At 44.0% G+C, this 21,408-nt stretch overlaps 1 protein-coding gene across 4 annotated transcripts in view; it reads left to right on the top strand.

The window, feature by feature from the left end:
- Positions 1–21,408, top strand: part of PPP2R2A (protein phosphatase 2 regulatory subunit Balpha) — a 1,574,838-nt gene that overhangs the window by 1,448,257 nt on the left and 105,173 nt on the right. For 3 of the 4 annotated variants that reach the window (XM_044083139.1, XM_044083140.1, XM_044083138.1), the window contains exon 9: positions 19,081–19,172. In XM_044083139.1, coding sequence (XP_043939074.1) covers positions 19,081–19,172 — 92 coding nt within the window. Of the gene's footprint in view, positions 1–2,847; positions 2,919–19,080; positions 19,173–21,408 lie in introns of all 4 variants that reach the window. The other variant, XM_044083142.1, reaches the window with a different exon arrangement.

Raw genomic sequence — 21,408 nt, 5'->3', positions numbered from 1 at the left:
CTAGGGTACACCGTCAACGAAAAGAAGTCAAAGCAAACACCCTCCAGGAAGATCATTTTCTTGGGAGCACTGCTGGACACAGCATCCCAAATGGGCTTCCTATCCCCAGAAAAGCAGAGCTTCCTGCCACTCTACTTTACCCAGCTGGCATCCAGAAGTCACCAGACTGAGAGGAAGTTCTTGCAAGCCTTGGGGTACATGGCATCTTGCATCCTTCTCATTCCTCTGGCTAGGCTTCACATGAGAAAACTTCAGTGGTATCTAAAGAACCTTTGGTGTCAGCGCTCTCAACCTCTAGAGACCTCTCTCCCTCTGATCCCCTGTATAAGGGCCAAGTTTCTCTGGTGGGCAGGGGCCTGTGGCAAGAACAAGGGTCTTCCTTCACCCTCCGCCTAACTGGGCAGACCATTACCACCGGCGCCTCAGACATTGCTTGGGGCACTCACCTAGAAGGCAGGTGCACCCAAGGTCTTTGGGATGCCCAGCACCTTCCCTTACACATCAACCAGAAGGAAATGATGTCAGTACAAAAGGCTCTGACATCCTTCAAACCCCATCTCAAGCCAGAGGTTCTTATCAAAACAGACAACACCACAGTAATGTGGTACATCAACAAACAGAGAGGGACCCAATCTTTACCCTCTGTGCAGGCTAGCCATGAACCTCTGGCTGACCGCCACTTCCATGGGATTACACCTAATAGCCCAATACCTACCAGGGATCAACATCACCCTGGCAGACTACTTAAGCAGAAACTTACTGGACCCCCACGAATGGCAGCTCCACAGAAAAACTTTTTACAAATCACTCGAGCGTTGGGGACTCTGGAGGTGGATCTCTCTGCTTCGCATCTCAACCATCAGCTGATAAAATTCTGTACCAGGGAGTATCGCCACCTAGCGTGGAAGGTGGATGCCTTGACCTTCCCCTGGAACTCCCTGTTTGTGTACACATTCCCTCCTCTGCCTCTTATTCCCAAGGGTACTGATCAAAATAAGGGAGGAGAGACCAAAGGCCATCCTCATTGTTCTAGACTGGCCCAGACAACATTGGTACCCCTTACTGCACAGCCTGATATTACAGCCTCTCAGGCAGATTCCCCTGATCTCAGACCTCTTGACTCAGGAGGGGGGATGCTGCACCCAGACTTGCAGACTCTTGACGCTGTCAGCATGGCTAATACACTAAAGGCAAACAAGAGGCCCCTGTTAAGCAAACAGGTCCTAGACATTATCACATACGCCAGAAGGCGCAGGCACCAGAAAATCTTGCGCAGGAAAATGGAAAAGATTCTGCTCCTTGAGCCACTTCCGAGGGCCCAGTACCTCACAACCTTCCATCCCTCTTATCCTGGACTACCTAGCAGAGCTACTTACTAGTGGCCTCTCCTTCTCTTCTATTAAAATCCATGCCTCAGCCGTTTCAGCTCATTTTGATACAGATCATCCCCTGTTCTCCCATCTTTTGATTAATCAATTCCTCAGAGGGGCTTCTAATATCAGACCTCACAGAAGGCTAGCCACGCCAGCCTGGAGCCTGAATTAAGTTTTGGAAAAACTAACCTTACCACTTTTCTTACCTGCTGCTTCAGGAGAACTAAGATACCTCTCCTGGAAGACTTTTTCTACTAGCTATCACCTCAGCCAGAAGGGTTTCAGAACTTCAGCCACTGATTGCCATTGAGCCCCTTCATCATCTTCCATGCAGACAGGATGTCCCTGAGGACTAATCCCTCCTTTATGCCCAAGGTAGTATCTAATGTGGCGCTCAACCAGGTCATAGATCTATCCACCTTCTTCCCTAACCCTCAAAACAAGGGGGAAGGAATTCTGCACTCACTAGACGTGCACAGACAGCTCAGATACTATCTGGACCATACAAAACCCTTCATGAAAACAGACCAACTACTTGTCAGCTTTTCCCCAGGGGCAGAGGGTAAGCTCATTTCCAAGCAAACCATTTCCAAATAGATACCACACTGCATCCATTTCTGCTACAGATTACATGGGAAACCACCCCCCCCTAAGTCTTTTCGTCCCCATTCCACTAGGGCAGCCTCCACTTCTACAGCATTCCTCAGAGGAGTTCCCACCGGGGACATCTTGGAAGCTGCCACCTGGACTTCTGTCCATACCTTTACCAAGAATTACCACCTACCTCTATTTTCTAAGGGTAGGGTTTGCCTCTGCAGTTCTACAGGTCATGCTGACCCATTCCTAGGTCTCTTACTAATTTTACCACCCCTCTCGTCAGCTTTGAGAATCCTCCCACAGGTGATGACTGCAACAGTGAAACACGAAGAACATAGTACAGTTGTCTACACTTACCATAAATTTAGATGTTTAAGTGTATTCACTGTTGCAGTCCTGGTTTCCCTCCCTCCTTCCCCCTTATATCTTCTTTCTTTAGGGAGACATAAGCTTCTAATGGTGGCTTTTAGCCACCAGGATCACTCTACCATATTTACTTGGGTTTCTGACTGATTAGGGAAAGAAACACTGATGTAATGGTGCCGGCTGCCTTGCTTTATAGCACTGATGACCTGATGTCAGTCAGCAAGTGACAGCAGCCAACGCAGAAAAACATTGAATCTGGTATTCGGGCCGGCCGAGGGCTACCACAGCAGGGATAAGCCACAGGTGATGACTGCAACAGGGATACACTCAAACATCTACATTTATGGTAAGTGTACACAGCTGCACTTTACCTGTTGTATAACATGTTTATGCATTTTCCCAGCCATTGTTTTCCAGATATCCATAATACCAAGTTCCCACCCAGCAAAACAGTATTGCACTTGAGTAAACCTCTCCCTTACTACAAATTGTTTCTTGCTCATTTTCCTAGACCTCCCCTCTGCTTGGAGCTTTCGCCACACTCTGTGCAGGTCCTGAGTTAATCCTGCTCCATCTTGCCAGATAAGTTTTATTTTATTGTTTTATATTTCAGCTAACTGTTGTGCTACTGCTTTATTTTGCTTTACATGTTGATTTTGTCTTTAAATAATTCTGAAGGTCTTTTAGTTTAAGTTTTGTTGTAGCATTACACTCACAAGCAATCTTTCTTGGTGTTATTACACCAAGTGGTTAGCAGTGCTCTGTACTGACACAAGCACACTGAAAGTAAATTTTATCTTTAAAACTTCCCTTAGAACTACCTGTAAATTAGTGTGGCTAAAACAAAGCCATTGTGAAGAGACGAGCTTATCACAATCTAGCCTAGTCTAGTGCCAAACCTTAAAGACTACCCAAAGAGACCTCTGTGTAACCCAGTCAACGACCTACAGTAGCCCACCCAAGTACAGGTCCAGACAACATGGATATGCAGTTTCCAGATGTCTACAGAGCCAGCTTGGTAGATACGTGCACCCTGAGACAGTTGTGTTATGTGCACAAGCAACCTTTTAATCCTTAAAGAATCAAACACTTGATGCGAGAGATGCACATACACAATTTCACTAGAGACAAAAATCTTGCATGCAGACAAGATTGCGAAGAACACACACACACAATGCTTTCACCATGCACATAGACAAACCTATGCTGAGGCACTAAAAAGCAATATTTCCAAACCTCAAACCTCCTAAGCCTATAAACGAGAATGCCTATCCTTAGCAATCTCTAAAGCACTCACCAAAACCAACATCAAATACCACACACCACTATAACCAGTGTAGCCCCAAGAGCAAAGCAACACACTAAACAGGACTCTTGTCATAGAAGACTCCATTGTACGACACACACATACCTGTATCATCAGACTGATCACGGAGATGATGATGATTAATGTCTTATCTGGAGCCAGAATCTGCCAGGCTACGCACACACTCAAGTCGCCACACCATCCGTACCATGATTCTATCATAGTTCTATGGTTGTTAATGACTTGAGGCCTACTTCCCCGGACTGTATGAACAAGACACATTGTTGATCTCTCTGAATGTGTGTGTCTGGCAGATATTTGCCTTGCATTGAGCAGCATTTTACTTTCACCAAGGATTATGCCACAGTACCAACAAAAGATAACTCCAGTAATTAGCTTAGTTTTTGGTGTCTTTCCAGGGGGGTTCAGTATTTGTCAATAGGGGAGGAAACAATTAACAGACCACGTTGCTTTTGCAAAAGATGATGTGCACCTGTGCCCCCAGGCTTCAAAATATTAGTTAAAACTTTAACCACTCCCTTAGAGCCTTTTTAGGCAATGTCAAATTGAAAAATCTACTGATATAGCAAACAAAACCCCGAGAAACCTAAAGGTATTACTGCTCAATGCTAGGAGCCTAAACAAGAAACTCCAAATCCCACAAGCACTCCTCATTATGGATAATATGGTCATGTGTACCATTACCAAGATATGGTTTCAGTCCACACAAGGTACACCAACAGTGCAAGAATTCAGTGCCTTCCACACATTTAGACCATCAGCTGCACAGATGGTGACAAAAGGTGAAGAAGTGTCTGTCTGCATTAGCAAAAGTATAACTCTACGTTTGTTAAACAGGACGATGCAGTGGAATTTATGCTTGGGCAAATCACCATAGTCAAATTGTCATAGCATATCTTAGCAAGCTGTCAATCACCCTCTGTGGTCCTAAAATCCTGTAGCCTATAGATACTCATCTATAGACTGGGAAACGTACACTGCCTCATACTCACAAGCACAGTGATTCCTGGACTTTAATACAAATCCCTTGACCAGTTAGGACATACACCCACCAGAAGTTCCAATGTATTGGATTTGGTACTCATCAGTGTGGTAGAGCGCTGCCCCTACCCCTACCCTCCACCCTCCACCCCCAGTGTTATGTCCTGACTGGTGAGGTTAGACTGCAAAGTTGTTTGAAGTAAAACTCAACTCTGTAACCCCAGCAAACCCTGTAATAGTTGGGAACTATTCCAAAGCAAATTGACATCCTATTAAGCGATAGTTTTTAAAATTCAAAGCCTCTCTCAACCCAAAGTTCACAACAACCTGTGTGGAATTGTTCACTAAGACCCTGTTGAGGCTGCTATACCTACTTAGGAATAAGCCCAAACATACCCTAAAAACAAACTACATTGGTGGAATCCTAATTTTAATAAGGTACAGTGGATATAAAAAGTTTACACACCCCTGTCAAAATGCCAGTTTTTTGTGTTATAAAAAATGAGACCACAGTAAATCATTTCAAAACTTTTCCCACCTTTAATGTGACCTATAACCTGTACATTTCAATTGAAAAACAAATCTGTTGGGGGAAAAATATAAAAAAATAAAAAACGTACAATAAACTGGTTGCATAAGTGTGTACACCCTTAAACTAATACTTTGTTGAAGCACCTTTTGATTTAATTACAGCAGAAGAGAAGAGATCAGGAAAGTTGACTAGAATAATTGAGAGTATGTTGGAAATGAAGCGGACACAGTATTTGGGAGATGAAGATGAACAGGAATAAAAACAGTAACTTGGAAATTGACAAATTTGGGATTATAAAGCAATAATTATATTTGTGAAATATTTGAACTACAAAATCGCCAAACAGACTGTGGAAAAACAAAAAATACGAAGAAAGCACCCACACAGAGTCCGATAATCCACAACAACTAGTTAATATTTAGTATAGCGTATCAACTAGTCCCTTAGATAGCATAAGTTATGGAGAATTTTTAAATTAGCTTATATAATTAACATTTAGGCATTTTTTAGTAAACACATAGTATGGTTCTAAGACTGATCTAATTTGTGATGTCATTAACTAATTATGACCCTATTTAATGGGGAGATGTTTTGTAACCTAGCGTTTTGTCTGAGGAAGGAAGGATACAAAGCCTTCCGAAAGTGCTTGTTTATAAATTAAAGTTCTAACGTTAAAGACCAGAGTTGCTGCATTTTTGGAAAACATTCATTTACTGGATACATCGCAGTTGTGGATTATCGGACTCTGTGTGGGTGCTTTATTCGTATTTTTTGTTTTTCCACATATCTGTGAAATATGACAGAACAAAAAAATCTGGAAATATTGGACTGTTTTGGACTTTGTTGGACTTGTAGGGACTCTGAAGTTTATACTCTACTTCATGTCATTAATGTTTGGAAAAAACATTGTATCCCAGGGTTACAGATTCTACTTCCATTCACTGCCAACCCCAAGCGGATTGCCAGACCCTCCCCAAACCTGTGGGCAGAGGCACAAAAGCAAGTACTTTCTCTTCTCAGTATCAGGGCTATTCAACCTGTTCCAACAGAGCAAAAGGGACAGGGTTTGTACTCCAGACTGTTTCTGGTGCCCAGAAAAGAAAACCCTTGGCGCCCTATCCTGGATCTGTCAATTCTCAACACCTTCTTGGTGGTACCAAAGTTCAAAATGCTTACACTCCAACAGCTGCTGCCTATGCTAGCCAAGGACTCCAGGCTGGTCACCCTAGACTTAAAAGAAGCTTATCTGCACATCCCCATAAGGGAATCTTGCAGGAAATATCTATGTTTCAGGGCAGGCTGTATGCACTATCAGTTCTCTGCACTTCCTTTGTGAATACCCTGGGGGCAGTAGATAAGCCAAAGTGCCTGGCTCCAGCCATTGCATATTGCAGGCAGAGAAACATTCAGTTTACCCATACTTGGACAATTGCCTGATTCTGGTGGACAGTCAGGAATGTTACTTCAGCACCTGATATTTGTAAAGAGACTCCTAACTTCTCTGGGGAATACCATCAATGAAAATAAATCACATCTGGTACCCAGCCAAGAAATTGTATTCCAGGGAGCAAGCTTGAACACAACTTCCCAGATGGCATTCCTCATTCCAGAAAAGCAGGTTTATTCGACAAATTAGTTCAAACTGCTGGCTACCCAAACTCAGCTCTCTGCAAGAAAAATACTGCAAGCCCTAGGGTTCATGGCCTCATGCATTCTCCTAATTCCATGTGCAAGACTGCATATGAGGAAACTTCAGTGGTACTTAAAAAGTCTCTGGTGTCAACAATCTCAGGACCTGGAAGCAGTGATTCCGATCATTCCTTGTCTAAGGACAGAGTTCCTTTGGTGGGCAGAGGCCTGCAACCACAACAAGGGACTCCCTTTCACTCAAACCCACCCCCCCACCCCCGCCACCCAAACCCTGACAACAGATGCATCAGACTATGCATGGCGGGCTCACATGGCAGGCAAATGCATTCAAGGCAAATGGAGCCCTGGACAAATGCACCTGCATATCAATCAAAAAGAAATGTTAGCTGTACAGAATGCAGTGACAGCCTTCAAATATCTTATCCGTCCAGGACAACTCTTGATAAAGACAGACAGCACCACATTCATGTGGTACATAAGCAGGGGAGACTCATTCCTACCCACTCTGCAGGTTAGCCATGCCACTGTGGAACACACCATTGAGCAACCAAGTGCATCTGCAAGCTCAATTCCTGCCAGCCAAACAAAATTCAATGGCAGACTTAAGCAGAAATCTAATGGACCCGCACGAGTGGAAACTGGAGCCCAATTCATTCAAGCTTCTAATCCACAGGTGGGGGCACCAGAGGTGGACCTCTTTGCTTCCCCCCAGAACCATCAATTGAGCAAATCTTGCACCAGAACTCGCCTCAGCCAAGCATGGAAAGTGGATGGCCCTATCCTTTACATGGGAAAACCTCTCAATCTATGCCTTTCCCCCTCTGCCCCTCCTCTCGAAAGTACTACTCAAGATCAAATAGGACAGGCCAAGGACAATCCTTATTGCACCAGACTGGCCATGCCAGCACTGGTACCCACTTTTACGCAGTCTAACAGCAGTGACACCCTGGCACCTGCATCAGACCCCCTCTCTGCTGTCAAAGCAGGAAGGCCAGATTTTGCATTCTCCGCTGCAAACCCTGAACCTAGCAGCATGGCTTATTCCCTGAGTACATCACCAGCATCCCTCAGCAAACCGGTGCTGGATGTCATCCTTGAGGCCAGGAGGCCTAGTACTAGGAAATCCTATTAAGACAAGTGGAAAAAGATACTGTTCTTGGAGCCAGCCTCAGGGAAAGGACACAGCCGTATACACCTTAACTCAAATCCTAGATTATCTAGCAGAGCTGCTCCACAAAGGCCTATCCTTCTCATCCATTAAGATTCATGCCTCTGCCATCTCAGCTCATTACAATACTGAGTCACCCTCTGATCAAACAGTTCCTGAAAGGAGATAACAATTTAAGACCCCCGAGGAGAGCTCCCACTCTTGCCTGGGACCTTAACTTTGTACTAGAGAAGCTCACAATTCCCTCTCTTGAGCCTGCTGCTACAGCAGAGTTAAAATTTCTCTCTTGGAAAACAGCCTTACTTCTAGCCATCACTTCAGCAAGAAGAGTGCCTGAGTTACAGGCCCTTATGGCTGTGGAACCCTTCATTATCTTCCATGCGGACAGGGTTTCCCTCAGGAATAACCAGTCATTTATGCACAAGGTGGTATCCAGTGTGGCTTTAAACCAATCCGTCCATTTACCAACATTTTTTCCTAATCCTCAGAATAAAGGGGAAAAGATCCTGCACTCCTTGGACATGCACAGACAGCTTAGGTTCTACCTTGACAGGACTAAACTGTTCAGAAAATCTGACCAGCTACTTGTCAGCTTTGCTGCAGGGGAAGAAGGCAAGGCCATTTCAAAACAAACCATCTCCAAATGGATAGCACATTGCATCCATTTCTGCTACAAGCACCATGGAAAACATACCCCACAGGGGATCAAAATCCATTCCAGTAGGACTACCTCATCCTATAAAGCATTTCTCAAGGGAGACCGTACCAGAGACATCCTGGAAGCTGCAACCTGGAGTTCAGTACACACCTTCACCAAGCATTACCACTTACCTATCTTTTCTAAATCCAGAGCTGGATTTGCTACTGCAGTCTTAAAAGGCCTGCTAGCCAGCCCTAATACTTCTTGACTGCCTCCACCCTTCCTCAGCTTTGGGAATCATCCCAAGTGTGATGAACTACAACAGTGAAACGCAAAGAACATAGTACAGTTATGTACACTTATCATAAATGTAGATGTTCGAGTGTATTCACTGTTGCAGTCCTGGTTACTCTTCCTCCAGCCCCCTGACTTTTCTATACTTTCTACCTATCCTCTTTTTTGGCCATATCTTATGGCAATGGTATTTACTTTTTACTGCAGGTTTTCCACACCTTGTAGTTGCTTCCTATTTTGGGGGCTCCTGACATCTGGGGCAAGAAAAACTGATGTAATGGCGTCTGCTGTATGTTCTATACCCCTGACGACCTGACGTCATGGAAGAGGCGACAACATCAGATGCAGAAATCTCAAGACTGTGGTATTTGGGCTGACTGAGGGCTACCTGCAGGCAGATAACCCATGTGTGATGACTGCAACAGTGAATACACTCGGAACATTTACATTTATGGTAAGTGTACACAACTGTACTTTCCTTCCTTGGTGCCTTTTGTTAAAAGCTTTAAGATGTTGGTTCTCTTAAGTATAGGACCAAAGAGGAAAGCTAACTATGCAGGGTGTTTGGGACGTAAGCCTGACAAATGGAACAGGACATATGGTTGTGGGAAGCAGACAAAGTAAACACTGCTCGTGATGATCTTTATGGGGAGTCTTGTCCCCCACACTGGCATTTACCCTTTCTGGATGATGTGAACCCAACAAGCAACACAAAAAACCTGAATGGGGCACTTATCTGAAAACGGCTTGATGAATCAGCAAATGAAGCAGACGTACGGACTGGCGATCAAAAGATGATGTTCAGACTGGTGGCAAAAAAGGTTCTGAGGTTGGTATGTCCTGACGTCACCTTTATACCCTGCACTTTACGTGGGGAGTATATGTGGGATGCATGGCATACAGGGTCTATATTAGAACACCAAATGTTGATAATTTCGAGTGTTCTAACATCGAGCCCTATGAATCGAAAATGTAAAACATCAAACATACAGAGCAGCGAATTTTTTCCTAGGGAAAAAATTTACTGTTCCAAAACACATACACACAACTCAAGCACACCAAACAAGCGGCAATCCACACACACCTAAACTCTTACAACTAACCCTACACTAAACTATGCGTACACCACTAACTATCCACTTAGCTTAATCCAAACCCTAACCCTAAAGTCCGTCACTATCGCACAGTCACCTCACCCACACCCTAACCCGCCCTTACCCTCACGTCCACACAATCGCACACTTACCTGAACCCGACCCGTAACTTTCCACCACGGCGCTGAAAATACCAAAGCAACAGAAACGAACAACCAAATTCTTTCCGTAGGAAAAAAATTGGTTTTCTGTTTCTTCGATATTTTCAGCATTCGCTGAAAACGGGTCGATATTAGAAAACTCAAAATTTTGAACGTTTGGGGTTCTAATATAGACCCGGCATACTTTTAGCAACCTAAAGGGTTTGGTATGCTGGCTGGACATTAGGCCACCCTTAGCACAGGATCCCTATTGTAAGGAATACTACAACAATGAAATGGAAGGACAGGACATCACCTGAGTCACTTTTCAACTGTAGCCTCAAAACAGGCTTTGTACCATGAGAATGGAGGAGTGCAGTGATTATCCCACTTCACGAGGGTGGACCATCAACTGACCACGAAAAGTACAGACCTGTTAGTCTTTACAAGTCTGATGTGCAAGGCCATGGAATTAATCAATAAAGACATAGCCAACTTTCAGATACTGGACCCATCCCAGTATGGCTTTGTCAGGGGAAGGTCATGCCTACTAAACATGGTAGACCTATTTGAGAATGTCACCAAGGCAATGGATGATGGAATATGTGAGAATACCACCTACCTGGACTTGGCTAAGGTGTTCATTACAATACCTCACTTGGGTGTAGTTGACAGATTCATATAACTGGGCATAAACCCCTACATAGCACACTGGATTGCCAGCTGGCTCACAGACAGGACTCAGTCAGGATTGGTGATACCACCTCCACCTAGAGACTGGTCACCAGCGGGGTACCTCAGGATTCCATGCTTGAACTGCTCCCATTTGGCATTTACTTTTGTAAGGTAAATCTCTAGGGCATTTGGCTGATCAAGTTAGCAGATGCCTCCAAACTAGGAACTATCACAGATTCCTGTGATGATACAAACATCTTACAAGGAGGGTCTAACACAGACAAATGACTGGTGCCAGTGTCACAGACTAAAACTCAATGCAAAGAAATGCAGTCTAGTGCCTTTTGGGAAAACTGCCACTTGATTGAATTTACTTCATCAATAAGACACCCCCTAAGAGGTGACCCAGTAGTTGGGGATCGGGAACGTATGTAGACAGTAATTTGGCCTTTAACCAACATGTGGCCAAGGTAGTAAGAAAATCAGTCTGTGATGCCCAGCTTATAAGTAAGGGCATGGCATCCAGGTCCAAGGAAGTCATAGCTCCACTTCAGCCACCCTTAGTCCCATCATTGAATTTAATTCCCTTTTTTACATGTACCTGACCAGACATGCAAAAGTTGGAACTGCCATGTAATTTCCTTACCAGGAGAATCCAGGGTATAAACACATTGTCCTGTACATATCGCCTTAAAGCCTTGTCTCTGTGTCTCTGTTCTCTTTCTCCTACAGGTTACTGAGAGGCAGTCTATGCCTGGCTTACAAGGCATCCTGAGATCCAACTCTGATGGACCTTATGCACATCATAAAATCAAAGGATTTAAATTTTGCTTGCGACATAAATAAGACATGTTGGTGAGACAGATGTGTGTCTGAGGATCCCCGTAGTGTGGAACAGGCTTCCCATCCATGTGAAGCCGAGTTCATCCCTAACCCTATTGAAGCATAACCTTGACCAATGGATGGGAAATTTGAAAGTCACCCTAGGTCTTACCCCCATGTCTCTGATAGAGGCAGACAGTAATGCCCAAACTAACATACTATCCCCACATAACCTCTAGAAACAACTTAAATAACACACACCCTCCTAATAAACTTCCATGGTGCAAAGAGGATACAACTGGGTAGGATTGCACGGCTAGGCTTAAAAAGGCCTTGGTGGTCTTTAGCCTGTTATGTAACTAATGAACCTTGCTCTGAAGTGCATTTCATGCTGTAAGAGAGGAAGATTTTTCTCCATACTGCTGTAGAGCAGAGGGATGAAGCTATAACTGTGACCCAGTCAACTCACGTTCAATTAGCAGCACAGGTGCTGGAAGGAGTTGGGCAGGGAGGATGGAAATAAGCGGCTCTTGTAAGCTTGTCTTCCTTGGGATGGGGAGTGGTTCTGGCTTGCTACTTGGTAGCACCTAGGCACTGGATGTAGCACCTATAGAGCAAGAGCTGCTTGGGGGTTAGTGATGAGCATGAGTGGATTCGTGCATGCTTCCCACTTCCTACAACTTACCTTTCAAGCTAACTAAGCTCAAATAGTAAGGGTGGCAAATGGACCACTGGATATGCCCCTGAACTGGAGAGTGTCTAGCTGTGCCTCCCACCAAAACAAAAAGGCAGATTAGGTTATAGGTTCATAGGTAAGTACTAGGCTATCGGCCCTAGGGCTTATAAGCCTAGCCAAAAGAGTTTCCCTAGCTTTCACCACCCAAGAAAATTATTTTCCTGTGCCCCTGTTGAGCAGATCCACAGAAGTGATCCCCGGGGTGAATTTCCTGTTCCTATCCAGTTGTCAAGATTTCTCTTAGAGGGCTAATGAGGAGCTTTGCTTGACATGAATGGGTAGTCTGTTCCAGAACATGGGAAGTCTCTGGGACAGAAATCTATCCCTCCAGCATGTTCTGATTATTGTGGTGACAAGGTTTAGGTCCCCGGAGCATTTGGCCCGGAGAGATTGGGATTTCTTTGTGTAGCATGTCTATCAGATCTGGGTTAGACATGGCTTTGTATGTTAGGCAGAGGTTGCCTCTGAGCAGGCAATAGGCAATGGAGTAGAGCTGGAGTTTTTTGAGACTGTTTGCGTATGGCATCTGTTTGAGGCCGGTAATCTTCTTAGTGAGGTGTTTCTGTGGCCTTTCTAGTTGTTGTAGAGGTCTTGTGAGGTACATGCCAAATGGGGCGTTGTACTCTGTAATGGGTCTGATGAGGGATGAGTGAATGATGACCTCTCTTTTTCTGGAAGAGGAACCCCTTTGTGATGAGGTGTGCCAAGTAGAAAGATTTCCTGACTACTGTGGCAACGTAATTATCAAAGGAGAGAGTACTGTCCACCTGTGTCCCAAGGTCTCATCACACTTTCAGTGTTTAGTAGGCTACCGCCTATGAGGTAGTTCGTGGGTATGGTGTTTTTCCCAAAGGGGATGACAGTGCACTTCTTGGCATTGAGCTTTAGGCCATGACTTTGACACAAAGCATCAGTCTCAGTGAGGCCTCTTTGTAGAATGTCCACATCCTTAGGCAAATCTATTATGGCTCCTAGTTTGCAGTCATCTGCGAACTTTGTTAGCCAGAGACCAGTGGTATTAGCCTGGACTTCTGAAAAGTAGATACCAAACAGGAGATGACCCAGGACTAAACCCTGTGGTACTCCGCTTGCCACTGGTCTGAAATTGGATTTGGAGTCGGCTACTTTCACTGTGTGCGTTCTGTCAGTGAGCCAGTTGGCCACCCATCTTGTGACATAGGGATTTATGCCACGTCCAGTGAGTTTATCTATAATACCAGAGTGGAGGGTGGTGTTGAAAGCCTTGGCGAGGTCAAGATAGGCTGTGTACACCACCTTACCCTTGTCAATGGCTCTGGTAACTGCTTCAAAGAAGTCAGCCAGGTTTAGGAGGTATGATCTACCTTTTACAAACCCCATCTGAGTGGGCTCCAGAGTTTGGAGGTTACCTATCTCTTTATTTATAAGCTCCAGGATGATGCATCCCATGGCCTTGCAGACCAGGCTCGTCAGACTAATGGGGCGGTAGTTCCCGGTGTCAGTGGTGGCACCCCCTTTGTGGAGTTGGTTAACTGTCACTGTGGCCATTCCATAGACACAAAGCCTGAAGTGAGGCTATGGTTGAACATGGTACTTAGGGGGGTGCCAGTTCATTCTGTCGTTCATGCAGAATGCAGCCTGGGATGTTGTCTGGTCCCATGGATGCTGTGTTCTTGGCTTTGGAGAGTGCGGTCTTTACTTGTGCGTCCGTGTTTACAGGGGCTTTGCAATCTTCCGGTATGAAGATGGGACATTTGGGGGTAAAGTTTGCACTGAACCTATCTGCCAGGATGTTGTCAATATCAGTTGGTTCAGTAAATCTAGTGCCATTGTGCTGTAGCTCAGAGCAGATCTGAGTGTTACCATTGAGATTCTTGACATAGCTGTAGAATGCTTTGTGGTTGTCTTTAGAATCCATGGTGATTTTATTTTTGTAACTAGCTTTGGAGGATTTTATGAGGGTTCTCAGCTTCTTACTAAGGCTGACCAGGGAGTTCCTGCAATCATGGGATTTTTCTCTTTTTTGCAACAGTTTCTTCCTTCTGTTGTAGATTTTGTTTATGGCCGGGGACAACCAGATTGGCTTCCTTTTTTTGGAGGATAGCGTCTTGGTTCTGTTGGGTATAGCATGGTCCATGCACTCATGCATGTGCTTATACAGTCCATTTGTATATGATTCAGCAGTCGTGCCTCTATTGTCCGTCTATATGGGTGTCGTGAAGTTAGCCACTTCTGCCTTAAGTTTCCTTAATGAGGGGTGGGGGTGGTATATTGATGTCTAAGGTGATTAGCTTGTGGTTGGATCTGACCAGCGAGGAGTTGACCTCTAGCGTGGAGCATCTGTTACCCATATTGGTAATGACCAGGTCCAGGATGTTGCTGCCCCTGGTGGAGGTATGGACAAGCTGATCCAGGAGATTGAAACTGATGAATTCCAGAAAACGTTGAGCAAATGAGTTAGTACATGAGTAGTTTTCCTATTTGATGGTGGAGTAGTTGAAATCTCCCAAAATTAGGGTATTGGGCTGTACCTTAATATTATCCAGTATATCGAGAAACATGGAGTGGGCATCCTGGGGCATGGCGGGGGATCTGTAACAAACTACAACCTGAATTGCAGTCTTGCCCAGTGTTAATTGTACTTGGATAATTTCGGATGCATTATGTTGAGCAACTAGCCTGGAGGTGTGAATATCTTTTATGAATATGGACACGCCTCCTCCTTTAGTGTTTCAGTCCAGGTTAGGTGACCGAAAGGTGTGGTAAGAATTGTAGCCTGGTAATGCAGGGGTGTTCTCTGGAGCCTTAAACCAGGTCTCTGTCACTGCATACATGTCGATGTTTCTCCATCTTAAGGAGTGCCTCGAGTGAGTGCATTTTGAGGTTTAGACTTCTAGCATTGAGTAGCATTACCCTCAGATTTTGCTTGTTTGTATCTACTATGGTGGTGCATTTGACATTTGTGCCTTACCTAAAAAGGCACTATAGGGGCGGCAAGAGCCTTAGCCAGTATCCGGAATCCCAGAGGCGACGGGTGCAGGCCATCTCTGGCAAAGCATCGTGGCCTGTCGATCATGTTGTCCCAGGCAGACAGATACTGGATCCCCTTAGAATGACAAAAGAAGCTTAGCCAGTTGTTGAAGTCAATCATTTTGTCCTTGTACTTTGGTATCTTTCTTTGCGATGGCAGGATGCTACCCAGGGCTAGTGTCATACCTGCTTGGGCCACATGGTCAGAGAGCTCCTCCATGTCTCTCTTCATGTAGTCTAGGGAGGTGTGTCTCAGGTCATTCACTCCAATATGGACAATGACAAAGTCTTATTTGTACTTGTTGTGGAGTGACCTGAGTGCATGCGTTATATGGCAGATCCTGGCACCTGACAGGCAGCTGACAGTAAATTTCTCCTTGTTTAGCCTGGTGAGAGGGAAGTCAGTGTGCCTGACTATAGAGTCGCCTATGACTAGTGTGTTGGGTATGTTGTTTTGCCTGTTCAGCCTGGGCTGAGGTTGAGTGGTACACTGATTTTGTGGGTTATGTGGTGTTCAGGTAGTGTTGGGGGTGGTGGTTGCTTGTGTTTCAGCTTTGGAGGTCTCTGTTGTTTGGGCAGATTTTTATTGAGAGCCTCTGCGAATGTACATGTGTGTTTTGTGTTACTGTGTGCGAGTTTGGGTGTGCAGGTTTTGATGGACTATGTGGTGTTTACCTTCTCCTCTTGACTGTCTAGTCCAGTGTTGTCTGGAGAGAGCTTGGCTTCCAGTTTGGCTATATAAGTGCATCTCTCACAGGTTGTAGTGTTAGGTGTTAAGAGGACAGGGTTCTCACTGTGCATGAGGCAATTGCTACATTGCCCCAAGATGTCCAGATTCATCAGTTGGACAGAAGAAAACACCGGGAGCTTGACCCTTAGACATGCTTGGTTAGTGCTTATTAAAGCACTAAAAACTGTTTTCCTCTTGATAAGTGAGGAAAGTTGAGTGCTGCAGTAATTTGTAGATTATTTAGTGCTTGCAACGAGTTTTGGACAAGTGATGAGCACAAAGAAACAGCTTTGAGTGCTAAAACTAAGACTGCAGCAGGTGTGTGTGTGTGTGTGTGTGTGTGTGTGTGTGTGTGTACAGCTTGCAGTGGTCCAATTTGATGGTATTACGTTACAACCCCCCCAGGTCAAAACTTCCTTTTATACTTTGCTTTTTAAGCAGTAATACATTTGTTTTGTTGGGATTCATGAAATTAAGTTACTGTGCAAAGAGCTGAACCAGACATGTGAATACTTTTGGGTTTGTTAAAGGGACAGTCCCAGAGATTTTTTTTTGTTTTATGTCCTTTGTTTACATTTTCACTTTGGCTTTCTGAGCATGTCCCAGCTTTGGCTGGAGGGGCTTGGGGCAAGGGCGCTTACAGGAGGTTTCAATGGTCTTCGTTAAATTCCATCTCAAATTGTAGTTGTACTCACAACAGCTTTCACCAAGTCATTCATTAGTCTCACCTGTGCTTTTTATCCTCTGAGAAAAGTAGGCTTTCAGGAATTTTATAATGTCACTTGCTACTACCTTGCAGGAAAGCATATGAGCAATGCATAGCCAAGACGCTAGTTAACCAGAGTTTTCTGTTCATTTCATATTTTATTTTGTGCGGATTTCTGAATGCTAGCTGAATGTTATGACATCGTGTGACTGCATTAGACTAATGCAAAGTTCTAACAGTAGTAGAGAGCAGTGTTCTTTTTTTCATGTTTTGTTTTTTGATCTCTGAATACTAGCCAGGTGTAATAGTTTTCTGATCTGCTTTAAAAAAAGCATGTGTGATACAAGTAATAGATTAATTTTAAACAATGATGTCCAAAACTTTGTCACAATGGGGGCTGTAGAGTACAGCAGACTGCAACCTGTGATACTTTTACATACTAATTCTGAGATTGCTTTACTACATAGGTTCATAAGTGTGTACTAGGCTAATGGCACTGGAGCCTTTACAAGCCTAGCCCATAGGATTACCCTGACATCGTGCCACCCGACCTTAGTTCCTAGTGCCTCTGTTGAATAGAGCCACTGGAGTGATCCCCGGGGTGAATTTTCTATTTCCCATCCACTCATCAAGATTTCTCTTGAAGAGGGCCAGTGAGGTCCTCTGCTTGACATGTATGGGAAGTATATTCCAGAGGATGGGCAGTCTCTGGATTATGAACCTGTCCCTCCAGCATGTTCTGTTGATTGTGGTAATGAGGTTAAGGTCTCTGGAGTGTGTACTGTGGAGGGATTGGGATTTCTTTAGATGTAGCATTTCTAACAGAGCTGGGTCAGACATGGCTTTGTAAGTCAAGCAGAGATCGCCTCTAAGTAGGCGATATGAGACTGAGAATAGTTGGAGTTTTTTGAGCCTGTCCATATAGGACAAGTGTTTAAGGCCTAAGATCCTCTTTGTGATGTACTTTTGCAGGCTCTCCAGTTGTTGCAGGTGTCTAGTGAGGTACATGCCAAATGGGGCATTATACTCAATGATTGGCCTAATGAGGGTAGAGTAGAGGGAGACAGTGACCTCTTTCTTCCCGGATGCAGAACCCTTAGTAAGGAGATGTGCCACATAGAAGGACTTTCTGACCACATTGGCAATGTGGTGGTCAAAAGAGAGGTTGCTGTCAACCTGTGTTCCCAGATCTCTTTTAACGCCTTCTGTGTTCAGTGGACTACCATCATGTGGTAATTCAAGGGAACCAGGTTTTTCCCAAGGGGGATGACGACACATTTTTTGGCACCGAGCTTAACGCCATGGTTCTGACACCAGTCGTTGGTGTTGTTGAGGCCTTTCTGTAGGATGCCAACAAAATAGCTCCCAACTTGCAATTGTCTACGAACTTTGTCAGCCAGAGTCCCTTCATGTTGGCCTTGACTTCATAGAAGTAGATACCAAACAGGAGAGGGCCCAGGACCAAACCCTGTGGGACCCCAGTTGTGACTGGTCAGCAGTTTGACTTGGATTCTGCTACTTTCACACTGTGGGTTCTGTCTTTCAGTCAGTTTGCAACCCACCTAGTGATATCGGGGTTGATGCCTAGCTTAGTGAGTTTTTCTATGATTCCTGAGTGGGAATGGTATCAAAGGCCTTGGCCAGATCAAGGTAGGCTGTATGATTGACTCAAAGAAGTCGACCAAGTTGAGCAGGCATGATGTAGCCTTAGAGTAGTACATCAAAAGACTGCTAAGATTTAGTATGAATTCACTAAAGTGTACTCTTGACTATACTGCTCGCAGTTGAGCTTTACAGAGTAAATAAAGGAAATAAAGAGCTGCACAATTAAGATAAGCTTTTTGATGAAATCATAAAAAGTAAACATGGAGAATGTTGCCTAAACACCTCCACCATAAACACACACAAAATGTGATAACCTTATTGTTTCCCAATGATTGGGGACTGAAAGCTTTGACAGGAACTGAATATTGTTAGTTGTGTTCACCAGAGGGAATGAAAACAGGGCTGCATAAAGTAAATTTAAACCAAGAGTATGGCTGATGATGAGGTGTTAAGTGGGTGGTGACAACTGGGAGGGTTCAGGACAGGTTTCTTTTAGGTCAGAATTTTAGACTCTGGGATTGTCCCTTTAACATAATCCTCAAATGTATTGTTTTGTGTAAGTTGTGAGCATGTCTCTTACTTATCCAGTTTTCTCCTGAGTTCTTGACATGCTTCAAAACTTTTATGTTTTATAGGTTCATGAATACCTCAGAAGTAAACTTTGTTCATTGTATGAAAATGACTGCATTTTTGACAAATTTGAATGCTGCTGGAATGGCTCAGATGGGTAAGTCTTGGGTTTTTGAGACTTCTACTTTTCAAGGAAAATGAGTATAAGGGTTTTTATTAAAACTGAACATACAGATTACAATGAGGCTGATCAACTGAACAGTGTGTAAAAATGTGGACTTTCATTCTAAAGTAGAATACTAAGTGGTGACTGTGGTAGCAGTTTTACAGATGTGCCAAGTAGTAAACCAAGAACATGGTAGTGAAGAAAACTGAAAACACCCCTGACACCTGTTGGAATTCTAGAAGTCTGCAGAAAGCTCTTACTCAAACTGCAGGCTTTTTTTCTTTTAATACAAACATTCAAGTTGCATTATCATTTCTGTGTAGTATGTCAAATTATTTGTGATTGCACTCTGTCCTTATCATTCAGTCCATCCTTATCATTCAGATTGAAACCATTAAAATGTAATCTTTCACTTAGCTGACTGATTTTTTTTGTTTTATGCCCTCATTGTTCAGCAGATTGTCATTTCTGTAATTGCCTTATTTATATGTTTATTATCATGAGTTTTGCTGCAATAATCCATTTCATGAATGGAAAAATAGCTGAAAGATGTCTTTATTCCCCCATACTGATCTTTTTAGCAGTCACCGTACCTCTTAACACCGTAGCTGTTGGAGTCCAGCAGTAAGAGAGACCATACTATATCATAGCCCTGTTCAGTTCTTGTTTTGTTATCTGACGTGGAGTAACTATGCTTTATTTCAGTAATTTGATAATTGATTTCTGTGTCCTGAACTTTGGTATGTGTAAATTTTATTGTATTAGAACACAGCCACATCGGAAGTTGCTAGGCAAGCAGTCACTAGGAGCTTAAGATGCCCATCCTTTAAACAGTCTAAGAAAAATGCAGTAATTGTGCTGACTTCTTTTTTCTATCTCTAGGAGGGCCATACAGGTAATCCCTGGGGTGAATTTGAGGCTTACCCATCCATTCATCCAAGTTGTCTTTGAAGTTGGACATAGAGTACAATTCTTTGAAGTTGGACGGGGGAGTACAGTGCTCCCTTCTGTATGTACCTCACCAGATATCTGCAGCAACTGAAGAAACCTCAGCAGTTTCTCACCAAGAAAATTCAGGGCCTACAACACATGACCTACACAGACAGACTGAAGGCCCTATCACTTTAATCAGTATCATATAGACTGCTTAGACGCAAGGTGTGCCTGGCCTACAGAGCAGTCTCAGACCCTGCCTTGAACCTTGATGAAGCTGCTGCACATCCACAAATCCAATGGGCCAGGATTCACTTTATCTGGGGATCTTAACGTAGCTTGCAACATAAACAGGACATGCTGGAGAGACAGATACGTCTCCCAGAATAAACTCCCAATTCATTTAAAACGGAGCTCCTCAGTGACTCTATTTAAACGTAACTTGGACAGTTGGATGGGAAACAGTAAATTTGTACCGGGGGTTTCAACCTATATCCCTCTTAGACAGGGACAGCTGGTGCTGATCTTAGATTTGCATCCAAACATAGACTGTTTATCTTGGTCCATGAGGGAACAAGGGTATAACATGGCTAGGCTTGGATAGGCCTTAGGGCCAATAGCCTAGTAAACTCCTGTGATTCTAGTATTGCTATGCTTGACAGGTTCATAGGAGATTACTAAGCTAACAACCCTAAATGGACTTTTTAAGCCTAAACATGCTTCCCAAATGTCTTTTACAGTTTTTCATACCGCTTATTTTATAGAGGATATAGCTTGGGTTTGAGTGGCAAGCATTAGAAGCTTACTGTTTCTAACAGGAACATAGGTGGCACATAGGGGTAAATTTCCAGTTCCCCATCCAAGTTGTGCTTGAGTAAGAGCATGGAGAAACTCTGCTTCATATGGATGAGAAGGCTGTTCCAGAGAAGGGGTAGTCTCTGAGAAACATACCTGTCCATCTAACATGTCTTAATTATGTTCAGATGAGGCTCAAGTCCCTAGATAGTGTTTCTGATGCTATTTGTTTTACAGATGTGCAACATGTCCATAAGGGCTGGATCAGAGGCTGCTTTGAATGCCAGGCATAGATCGCCTGTCAGCAGTCTGTAGGAGACCAAGTAGGATCATAAAGATTTGAGGTGGACTGCTTAGGACTTGTCATGTGTTCTTTTTGTGATGAACCTCTGTAAACATTTCAGTGCATATGGCCAGTCAGGTACATGCCAAAGGGGACATTGTACTCAGTGTTTGGTCGGATAAGGGATGAGTACAATGGAACAGTGGCATCCTTGAT

Source organism: Protopterus annectens, chromosome 9.part0 (genome assembly GCF_019279795.1).
Source record: "Protopterus annectens isolate FY-2018-M chromosome 9.part0, PAN1.0, whole genome shotgun sequence".
In the NCBI taxonomy this organism is placed as follows: domain Eukaryota; kingdom Metazoa; phylum Chordata; order Ceratodontiformes; family Protopteridae; genus Protopterus; species Protopterus annectens.
Note: the sequence above shows the minus strand (reverse complement) of the source record. Positions and strands in the feature narration are given on the sequence as shown.